Below are 12,610 nucleotides of genomic sequence, written 5' to 3'. Positions count from 1 at the left end.
TTGATGAAGAAAAAGAGCTCCAATCACTTGATACAAAACAAACTATCACACAAATTTATAAGAAAAAAATTATATGTATATCTTCATTGTTTTTAAATAAATATGATTTAATTATTTAAATTATCATAAAATATCTTTAAAATATTCTATTTTAATTAATTAATTTTTTTTTTTGTTTAAGTTTATGTTTGTTCTAGTTTTTGAATTTGGCAGTTACAACAAAAGATTATATATTATATGTTTAATATAATATTAAGTTTAATTAAATTTTATTTAAGTTATTAAATATATGATTTTATTATTTTTAAATAATTATCATTGTAAAATATCTCAAAAATATCCTATTTTATTTTATTTAAGTTTAAGTCATGTTTACAATCTATCGTTAAATATAAGAATATATTCTGTTAAAGTTAACGGAAACAAATATAAAACCGTTAAAACTAAGAATTTTCGTCATCTACACACTTTTTATATAGAAGAGATACATAATTGGGAGTTGCCAAAATCATAACATATGTTAATTTGTGTATGTTTACTATTTAGATATGGAAAATTAAAAAACCTTAAAAAGTATATGCTAATGATGGCTATACATAATGCAACTTTGCGGAACACTTATTCATATAACGGAAAATATCAGTTTGGCCCTTGTATTTTTTCCAAATACGCGATCGGCTCCTGTGTTTTGTAAGATAACAATTCGAATCGTGTGTTTTACAAATTTGGTCAAAATATAACAATTTTAGTTGTAACATTTTAAAATATCACTACTACAAAAATAGACTTTACCTTCGGTTTTTATACATAGAATTGTTGAGAAGTACATAAAAAGCAAAGTTAAAGCTTTTGATGGACTTTTAACTTCGCTTTCTGGTTTAGCACTCATAGGAATTAACCTATTACTTCGGTTTTATTGAAGAAAAGTAGAACGAAGCTTTTAACTTCGGCTTTTTTTTTAAAAAAAATTGAAATTAAGAAAGGGCTCTAAAACCTTTTTACACCTGTATGTCTCATCATTCTGAAACGCAAAACAGACCCAAAGTCCCCCATTACCACAGTGAGAGAAAAAAGGGTTTCACTTGTTTTCAATCATTTTTCTTGTTTTCTTCCATCACTTTTGCTAAAAAAACTCATCTGGATCATAGAAAAATGGTTATATTTAGTATTGAGAGGAAAATTTTGTCCATTTTATAATGGGTATATGGGTGGTGGTCGAAATACCCATTGTTTTGGGATTTAGAATGGAATTTCAACATCCAAACACGTTTTTGAGCTTTGAAATATGTATGGATCGTTAAATATTTGTTCATATGATTTTTTTATATTTTTTTGCTGATTATTTCGGATTTATTATATTTTTCATAATATATTGATAATGTATAGGTTTTTAATGTTGATAATCTTGATTTGGAGTTGCAGTTGACTATTTAAAATGGTACGATTCTTCCAAATATGTGTTTATGATAATTTTTTTATTTATCCAAATTAAATATTATTATATTGATAAATTTATAATTTTTGTTATTTTATAAAATATTATTATTTATAATAATTATTTCGTGTATTAATCAAGTTAATATTTTTTTGATGAAATAAAACAAATTAATATGTTGTTGTAAAAAAAAATCAAGTTAATATTTGGTCCAAAGAGTCATTTGTATAAATATGTTTCAATGTTTAGTTTGTATTAAATATTAAATATGTTTGGTACTAGTTATATATAAACTCAATAATTTTAATACTTTATTTTTGTTTGAACTTTTTAGGACGATTATTGTTTTTGTGGTATATTGGTTTTGAATTGGCGGTTACTGACTTGAATATTAATTTGAAGGTGAGTAAGTATTTTAGTTTCATTTATTACTATTGGACATTTTTATAGAATTATAGTTAAATCATATTGAATTTAGTACAAATTAAATTTGAAAATTAGTGAAGTAGGTTCTGGAAAATTTGTGTGTTGCGGTGGTATAAAAATGGAATTATGCGTGTTGATTGTTGTTTTTCTTTGTATTGAATTCATAGGTACTTATGAAATTGAGATATGTTATAGAAAACAGAGGAGACTCTGCCAATTTTTTAGGATTTATTAATTGGACATGTTTTTAAATATATAGTATTTATTCATAGAGTTATAATTAAAAAAATTTAGGTTTGGCGGTAGGTTTTGAATAGGATATCGGGAATTTGTGTGTTGTGGTGATAACCATTAGTCCCTAGTATGAAGTAACCTTATCATGCCTCTAGACTAGATAATGTTACTTTGAACTAGAGGGCTTATGGATACCGTCAAAATTCAAGGCAAGCATTCAAGATGAAAATGGATTAACATAAGTTCTATTGTAATTGGAGACTAAGCTTTGCTTTTCGGAATGAGGTATTCCTCCAATTTCTGATAAACTTGACATGATTATGCTTATCTGCTCTGTAAACTATTGTAAATTTTAGTTGTAAATTGAATGTCAATAGGTTTGAGTAGTCTTATTTATTGGGGAAATTCTGCTAATTTTTTTGAAAAATATTTAATACTTAAGAAATTTCAATATTTCAAATAATTACTTAGGTGAACTTCACATGGTTAGTTGTATGAACACTTTAGATGTTTATGTGGTACTTAGCTTTTATATAGGTTGTGAATTTTATTTTATTTTAAGTTTATTGGAATGTTCAAATATATTTATTAATATTAAAATAATTACAAATTAGAATTAAAAAAATAATTATTAAAATATTTTATAAAAAAACTAAATTAATAATATAAATAAAATAAATATAATTTTTTTAGTAACAAATACCCTTAACTTCGGTTTTTAAATACTTTTAACTTTGCTTGGATTAACTTCGGTTAATATCTCCGCAAAATCCGAAGAATAACAAGCGAAAAACCCGAAGTTAAAGGTTATTTTTGTAGTAGTGTATATTTTTAATAAGTATTATAATAATTAAAAAATAAAACAGAGTTAAGGATAGGATAATATCTTTTAAAATTTATCTTTCAAAAAATACACACATGCATCCCCATAGTTCAATTAATAATTCTATCCAACACAAACGCTCAAACATTTGTGTTATAATTTTACCAATGATTTCTCACATAAGAAATTAGTAAACTAGTATTGCGTAGTGGTGATAACCATAAATCCTATTTCCCTCCCATATACTTCAAATGTAAACTCTGATATTTAACCTTGATTCTTTGTCGAAGAAATAGCCAAGTTTGTGTAGTGCCAATTTTCATTGGCCATTGATTCGATGATTTTGTGAGTGAACCTCTCAAATAAATCATCCATGATACTTTCTCCAAATTGTCTCCCTTCTCATTCTTCTTCTTCTTCAGCCTCTCATAGAAGCTCGAAAGTGATTGAAAGACAGTGCTGAAATCGTTTCCAGGAAGATCATTGAGGATCACTTGGAATGTCGATGGCTTCTTCTTCTTCTTCATAGTCATTTGGTTTATTATTGCATCTAAAATATAAGATGTAACAGCCAAAGAGTTTGGCCCGGAAGAGCAACCCAAGTCAGCTATTCTCATACAATCTGGAAATATATTACAGTAAGCTTCCAAAGCACTCTCTTCCACCGTGGCTCTCACTTTTGAAATAACCATCTTCTGCAATATTATATAATCACCACACATATTAAAAGTAAGATGATATATATATACTAGATACAAGCCACGTACAATGTGCACGTTTGCTTAGTTTTATTTATAGAATTTATTAATTATTTTTATTAAATTTATAATAATGTCATATAAATTTCAAATAAATATCCTATTTTAATTAAAAAAATTATTTATTTTTGTTTAAGTTTATGTTTCTTCTAATTTTTGAATTTGGGAAAGACAAAAAGAGACTATATATTATATGTTTAATGTAGTATTAAATATTATACGTAAATTTTTAATTTAAGTTTCTTACTAGTTTTTTAGAAGGAATTTGTTAATAATTGACAGAAAACTATATTATATATTTAATATGATATTATTCTAATAAGTGAGTTTCAATTTAATTAAATTTTATCTAAGTTATAAAACGTATGATTTCTGTTACACCCAGATTTCGAGACTTGAGATTGTGACATCGAAAGCTGGATTCGCCAGGTGTAAGCTCGCGATAGCTAAAATACACGTTCGTAATCTAGATGCCGAATCTTCAAAGCAGGTGGAAACCTCGAAGATGGGTAGCCTCGAAGTCCTTATAAGCTCGAAAGACAGAACATCGGAGGACGTCCATTGTCGGGTGGCCTCGGATCAAGAGGTCCAAGCTTGGCATAGGTGTGAGCTCGAAATAAGGTGGCTTCAGTGATATTTACCCACTCCGAGCTGGTCTTGGGGAAAATAATGCAACTCGTAATTTATTCAGAGACCTAGACCGGCATGATGCTGATTGCTAATCTCGAACAACGCAATAAGTCACCTGAGGAGACGCAGTCTATGCATTGAAGAGATATTTATTATTGTAACTTCCCTGCAATAAAGGAATATTAACTAGTCGGTCATACGCCCCCTGGTCTTCAGGGGACGTTTCCTTGTATATAGGAGTTACAAACTTTAAAGTCATTAAATTTATTAATGTACATAATAACTTCCTGAAACGTGTGAGATTGTATTATGAGATCTCCTCTATAAATAGAGAGATCATGTACCTTTGTAACGGACCCGAAATTTTGTGATCTTGAGAGAATCTCTGGAGAATTCATCCCTGAAGAATTCCCAGAAATTTCCTGAGTCTTAATAAAAAGGACTCGTGGACTAGACAGAGTTAACTGCTGAACCACGTAAAAAACTCTCATTGTTTTATTTTATTATCCTTTATGGCCATTGTTTTTACTGTTTACGTGCTCTACATTTTAAGTTGACGAAAAACAGCGTCAACAATTTTATTATTTTTAAATAATTATTATTGTAAAATATCTAAAAATATATCATATTTTATTTTTTTTTATTTTTTTTTAATTTTTAAATAATTATCATTGTAAAATATCTCAAAATATCCTATTTTTATTTGTTTAATTATTTATTATTTTTAAATAATTATCATTATAAAATATCTAAAAAATATCCTATTTTAATTTTTTTAATTATTTATTGTATTTTATTTAAGTTTAAGTTTAAGGGTTTATGAACTACCGTTAAATATAATAATATTCTATTAAATATAAGAATATTCCGTTAAAGTTAACATTAAAAAAAATGAAAAACTGTTAAAACAAAGAATTTCCGTTATCTACACACTTATTATATATAATAGATATATTTATGATATTTAGTTTCTATCTTATTATACATAATTGTAGTATATGATTTTGTATCATGGTATATACATTTTAATGGTAGTATATAATTTTGTTAGCATAGTATATACATTTTTTAGAAATAATTTTGTAAGTTTTGTTGGTATATTATTTTTGAACTCAATATATGTATGTTGTGGTATGGTATATCATTCAACAACCTATAAAAAAAAAAAAATTAATTTAACATATTTGGTAATATGTAATATTAAAAAGACATTTATGCTATTTTACTACCAAATTAAAAATATAAATATGTGAACTTACTTTCACACACCATTAAGAGCCATTTTGTACCAACCCTCATTTTATTATGCTGAATAGTCATTTAAGGTTAACTTTGTTGTATCATAAATATTATTGATATCAAATTTTCAATCAACATACTTTTTGGAAATACATAACCAAACTAGAGTAAGGAGGTATTCTGTGTTTTATTAAAATACAGACTTTGTACGTTATGTTTTTAATAATGCTAATTTGATACATGTAATTTGAAATCATACATATTTGGTACCCTAAACTCAAATTATTAATCACACTACAAAAAAAAGGTGTTATACCGAGAACACTTTTCCGAGAACATGTTCTCGGTATAGACATTTCAGATGCGCAGGACCTTTTCACGGTTCTGGAATAGGGTAAGTTCCTATACCGAGAACTTTATAAATATAGCCAGCTGCACGAACCTCCTTCTTCTTCCTCTCTTTCCCTCTGGTTTAGACCGTGCCCTCCGCCTCTCTCTGCCAAAATCCCCCATTTTCTTCCCAAAAATTTCGGTTTTATGTCCAAAAATATCCAAAAGTGAAGGGGTTTCTCTCTATCTGTTAAAGGTAAGGTTTATTTCTTCATTTATATATATATATATATTTATGAAATGGTAATGTATTTTTGTAATTTTTGTTTGAAGGTGTGGGTACGGTTTTTGTTGAACTACAGAGAAATATTGCAAGGAATTGAAGGTGTTGGTAAGTTGTTTTAAATTTTTCTGTTTTTTTTAAGTTTTTTTTTTTTTCAATTTTTTAATAATTTAAGTTTTTTTATATAAACAAAATAATATTAGTTTTAATAAAAATCAGAAATTATATTAGGGAGAATGTATTTATTTTTAGGTTTTAAAAATATTTATTAGTAAAAATGAGATTAGGAATTAGAAAATTGTTATATGATTAATTAGTATTTTTTTTATTAAGATACATTCTATGTTGTTTTGGTGAAAATTATGTGTATTAAACATATTAGTAAACATATTAAATATTTGAGTGTTAATTTGAAATTTTTGGTGCTAATGTTAGTATGTTGTTGTTAATTTTAATTTTTTTGGTTATGTTAGTAGTAAAAAATCAGATTTTATAATATTGACGATTTGTTGTTGTTAATTTTTAGTAGAATTTTCATATTTTGATTAGAAAATTGAATAATTAATAAAATTTAGACTAATAATTATAAATTATATAGTCGTTTAAAATGTATTTATATTGCTCTCTGCATAATCTGGGACTGCATATGTTTTATGTGTTATTTGCAGGTTTTTAAATTTTGGGATAAATGACAATACAGTCGTTATGCTGCCGAATTTTACATAGAATTATAAAATTTAGAGATTTTGTGAATATTAATAAAAGCACTGAATAAAATTTATAATAGGTTTAGTAAAAAAAATCATAAAGTAATTATATAACTTTTAACCAAATCCTAGAAATTGTGTGAAAATTAATTATATTATTCAATAAAGTAAAAGCATAAAATTTAATTTAATAAATCATTAATTAACATTTATAATTTTCACTAATTTTTGTTATTAAAATTAATATTTTAAGTTAGAAAAAAATATGTCAAAATTAAATAATTTTAATAATATTCACACTTAAATATATATTACAGTTAGATTTCATAAAACAACATAATTAGATATCTTAGACCCGTTCAGAGAGGGTGAGTCATTGAAGACTCTTAAATTTGCCTCTCTCTGAATTAGGACACACACACAAATTGATTGTAAGTTTGATGATTAGTGTTCCGTGCAGTGCTACATTCATACAATGTCGATCGACAAGAGCTGGATTAATTTGATAGATCGATTATCCGATGAGTATGAGTCTGGTGTGATGGATTTTCTCCAGAGAGCTCGGCAGTGCGTTGACTCAAGGGGATTGGTGAAATGTCCGTGTAGGAGGTGTGTCAACGTTGAATTTCAGACGATTGATGTATTAGAAAATCATCTCTTTATAAATGGTTTTCTACGGAAATATATCAATTGGCATTAGCATGGAGAGGATGAAATAATACCAATGAGGAAAGTGATAGATCAAAATGATGAAGATGAAATGATGAGTGTTCTCAATGATGTTATGCAAAATGACAATGACGAATATGAAGAGAATGAGCGAGATCAAGAGATACCTACAACAGACTATAGGGATGGGCAACATTATAACGATTTGTTTGCTGAGATCGAGGCTCCATTATTCCCCGGGTGTCAAAATTACACATCATTGAATTTCCTAGTGAAGTTAATGCATTTCAAAGTGTTGGGCAAAATTCCCAACAAAATATTTGATGGAATGCTGGAGTTGTTACATGATGCATTTCCAGCCCCAAATAAGGTTCCAAAATCGCATTATGCAGCGAAAAGGTTGTTGCGGAAACTTGGATTGGGCTACGAGTCAATCCATGTCTACAAGCATGATTGCGCACTGTTTTGGAAAGAACATGCTGGAAAAAGCAAATGTCCTGTTTGTGGGGAGGATCGATGGGTGGACAAGAACACCAAGAGCAAGAAAGTGCCTCATAAAGTGATGTGTTGTTTTCCTTTAACCCCTAGGTTAATGCGAAAATATGCATCGAGGCACATTGCTCAACATATGAGATGGCATCACGAGCAATGCATAAAAGAAGATGGTGTATTGCGTCATCCTACTGATGGGAAATCTTGGAAGGACTTTGACCGAAATAATCCAACATTTATAATGGAACCCAGGAATGTGCAGTTTGGATTGGCTGTAGATGGATTCAATCCCTTTGGTAATATGAGTCTTTCTTATAGTAGGTGGCTAGTTGTGTTGACGACATATAACTTGCCACCATGGCTGTGCATGAGAGAAACTAATTTCATGTTGAGCTTATTAATTCCAGGACCTCATTCGCCAGGAAAAGATTTTGATGTTTTCTTAAGACCATTGATTGATGAGTTAAAAGAACTATGGGTGACTAGTGTACAGACTCGAGATGCAGTCGATGGTAGTTTCTTCACTCTTCGAGAAGCTTTGATGTGGACTATAAACGATTACCCAGCAAGGAGTAGCCTTTCTGGATGGACTGGCCAAGGTTATCATGCTTGCTCTACTTGCAATGTGGCAACACCATCTATTCGTTTACAAAAGAAGATTGCTTTTTATGGCCATAGACATTTTTTACCAATGAAACATGCCATTAGAAGGGAAAAGAAGACATATGGTGTCGTTGAAAAAAGACTACCACCAAAGCCATTAACCCTGTAAGAAATGTTCACACAAATGGGTTTTATACCCGATTCTCTTCCTGGTAAGCAAGTGAGTTATGGCGGCCAAAAAAGAAAGCATACAAAAGAGCAAGTAGGTTGGCGGAAAAAAAGTATATTTTTTGAGCTCCTGTATTGGGCCAACATAATGTTGCGACACAATCTAGATGTTGTGCATGTTGAGAAAAATGTGTGCGACAGTTTAGTAGGCACAATAGTTGGGTTGGAGAATAAGACCAAAGACATAGTTAGTGCCAGAGTAGACTTGGAGAAGATGAAGATGAGACCAGAGTTACAGCTGAGGAAGTTGAATGGTCGAATACAGAAGCCTGCGACCAAATTCACTTTCACTGTTGAAGATCGCCAAAAGTTTTGTCGATTTCTTAAATCAATGAAGTTTCCAGATGGTTTTGGATCTAACCTATGGAAAAATGTGATTGATAATGAAAATAAGATCACTGGTTTGAAATCGCATGATTGTCATATCATTATGCAACACCTTTTGCCAGTTGGTGTGCATGCATTCCTAGAGAAATCGATAAGTACAACTATTATTGAGTTAAGCACTTTCTTCAAGCTCATTTGTGCGAGAATTTCAAAAGTCTCAGATTTAAAAAAAGTCAAAACTTCAATTGTTGAGATTTTTTGGAAGTTAGAAAATATTTTCCCACTTGCTTTTTTCGATATCATGGTCCATCTACTAATACATTTACCGAAAGAAGCAATACTTGGAGGACCGGTTCCCATGAGGTGGATGTATCTTTTTAAAAGGTATATGAAAAAATTGAAGAATTATGTCCGTAATAAAGCACGTCCAGAGGGGTCAATAGCAGAAGGATATGTGGTTGATGAGGCATTAACATTTTGCTCCATGTACTTGAAAGGTGTTGAGACAAAGTTCAATCGTCCAGATCGAAATGTAGATGTTGGTCCATCACTTAAAAAGATGTCGGTCTTTCGATCTCAGGGTCGTCCAATTGGTAAGAAATCCTTGACAATTTTGGAAGATGAAGTGAAGAAAACAGCGAATTGGTATATTCTAAATAAATTCAATGAGATCTTGCCATTTCTTCAACAAGTAATTAAAGTAGTTCATCATTTCATTGCATGTTTATTATAAAACTTATTAGTAGCTCTTAAATTGGTTGTTTTTGTTTGTTGCAGAGAGCATAGGGAAATTCTACAGACTAGAGGTGTTGAAAACCTAGACCAATTACATAGAGAGGAATTTCCTAATTGGTTTTGTAATAAGATTCATCATCTTCAATGAACAAGTTCCTTTGAAGTACATGAAGAATTAATCTCTTTAACAAACGGTTCTTCAACTCGCGTTGCGTCGTACCCTGGGTGTGTCGTAAATGGAGTAAGATTGTTGTGTTATGACAGGGACAAGAATCGCAAAACTCAAAATAGTGGAGTCTCTGTAGCGGGAGTCAAAAATAATACTTATTACGGCCAGCTGGAATAATTTTTAGTGATGTCATATCTTTCTGGTTGTTCTGTTGTATTATTTAAGTGCAAATGGTTTGACACTAATCGGTCTTCAGGATTAAAATTTGAGCAAAACATAACAAGTATCAAAACCAATTCGGAGGCCTTCAAAGATGATAAATTTATCTTAGCAACTCAGGCTAACCAAGTTTTCTACATTGATGACCTTAAAAATAAATCTCATTGGAAAGTCGTCCAAGAAATGCATCACAGAAATGTGTGGGTGTAACGCCCTGGATAGCCAAGACCCCTACACTGTGTACTGCAAATGTTTGGATCGAGATCGACCTCTTCTTTTTGCGGTAGCTGCTGCATATGTTAATTAAACAATAAAATTAAATTGAATAAAATAATAACAATTTTTTATTTATTGATAAAAGATAAACTAATTATAGTATATTACCTGTCTCAGAGGAAGTAGGAACTCGAGTGGGATTTGGGGGAGGATCACCTGCTCCATCATCACCATGAGAACGAGCTGACATATTTTGTAGTTTAAATAATTATTAACTTAAAATCAATTATAGTTGGAGGTTAATTACATAACTTAAATAATTTCTGTAATGCATTTGAAACTATTGGAAAACAAACATTGTTGAGAAAAGTCTTGAAATTAAAACATACACATTAAACATACAAATATGAATATGCATAAGAAAATATTATTCCTCATCAATGTCGATTCCTATGAATATGCATAAGAAAATATTATTCCCCATCAATGTCGATTCCTACATCATCATTTGTATTTTCTAAATCATCTTCAGTAATTTCATCATCTTCATCATCATTGATGAAATCATCATCCACATCCGGAACATGTCGAGACGTTTCCCCAATTATGCTGGTGTGACTAGGTCGATCCAAATGCATATTATCCAACTCTCCTAATTCCACAGTGAGTACAAAATTTGATGAACTGCTATCATGCACTACATCAACCTCGTTATCTTCATCGGTACTTGGATGATCCCAGATTTTTCAATGATTTACTTCTTCTACTACCTTCCAATTTTAGTTTCTTCAAGGATCTTCCAAGCAGAAAACTTATTTGCTTGAGTGGCGAGAATAAACTGCTCATTCTTGTATTATTCAGAATTAATCATGATACTAGTTATGTTATTCTCAGTCACATTTCGACCCTCACTTGCATTGGCGTTGAACCATTTGCATCGAAACAATGCTATTGAGTAACTATGGGAATAACATAACTCTACAATATCCTCAAGTTGGCCATAGAAAGTGAAACCATCGGTTCCTGGCATCGAAACTCCACTATTTTGAGTGGTATCCATCTTTCATCACGACAATGTACCAAAATCTTCATACTTTTAACAATGCAAGCCGTGTAGGAGTATGCATTCTGATTGGACCCGTTTGCTAAAGCAAATAATTCATCAGTACACTCAGTTGATTGTACTTGTCGCAAACGACCCATCTATAGAGTATGCCACAAAAAAAGAAAACACAATGAGATGATTGCTAATCGATACGAATTTCGTAAGAATTCTATTGTTTCGATAATTTATCTTTAATTTAAACCAGCTAGAGAAATCTTTTTGAAGGTTTATGTTTGAATTTTCTCGAAGGCACTCACTGTATAACACAAGGATTAAGGTAAGATAACAGTTCGCTATGAATTAAATTTAATGGATTCATATATGTGTTAAGCTACTTACTCCATATATGGTTAGATTTCAAAGCAATTGTTGAGTACAAACCACTCCGCTTCTTTTCGATGAAGATAGTCAAGGGATATGATTTTCTTTTTGCTACTTGGATGACATTGAGATTAAAAAACAGACAACTGTATTTTAGGATAACCTAACTCTAACTTCCTTATTTTTTTTCTTAGACTCATAGAATGATGCTGAAATCTTATTCTCCTTCGAGAATGCAAATTTCATAAACTTCAAAAGTTCATCAAATGATCTATTTGTTCATTTCTTCATAACCTTCATGTGTATCATATTCATCAAGAAGGTCAAGGAAGACAACCATGTACAACCAAGGGATAACTTAGCTTTGACCTCTTGAAACAGGTCATCAAAATGATTCTACGCACTATTGCCACCACCATCTAAAATTCCTTCATTTACACATTCTTCGTTAGTGTCTTGTTCACCAATAAAATCATTGATGATGTCAATCATCTCACCAGTCACTAAAGCCCCATCGTCCACTACTAGAGGCATATCAACTTCACCTTGGTAGGTCCACTTCATGTATCGTTGCAGAAACCCATATTTGTGTTTGTGAGCCTCCACCACATCCATATTCTGATTCAGCATATTGACACAATGAACGAATGAGCATCTGACT

At 30.4% G+C, this 12,610-nt stretch overlaps 1 protein-coding gene across 1 annotated transcript; it reads right to left on the bottom strand.

Annotated features, from left to right (window-relative positions):
• Positions 1-3,145: 3,145 nt before the first annotated feature.
• Positions 3,146-3,610, bottom strand: LOC133784756 (probable methyltransferase TCM_000331). Its single transcript, XM_062224032.1, has one exon. The coding sequence runs from the start codon at positions 3,608-3,610 to the stop codon at positions 3,146-3,148; it is 465 nt and encodes a 154-aa protein (XP_062080016.1).
• Positions 3,611-12,610: the final 9,000 nt, after the last annotated feature.

The sequence above is a fragment of the Humulus lupulus genome, chromosome 6, assembly GCF_963169125.1.
Source record: "Humulus lupulus chromosome 6, drHumLupu1.1, whole genome shotgun sequence".
In the NCBI taxonomy this organism is placed as follows: domain Eukaryota; kingdom Viridiplantae; phylum Streptophyta; class Magnoliopsida; order Rosales; family Cannabaceae; genus Humulus; species Humulus lupulus.
Note: the sequence above shows the minus strand (reverse complement) of the source record. Positions and strands in the feature narration are given on the sequence as shown.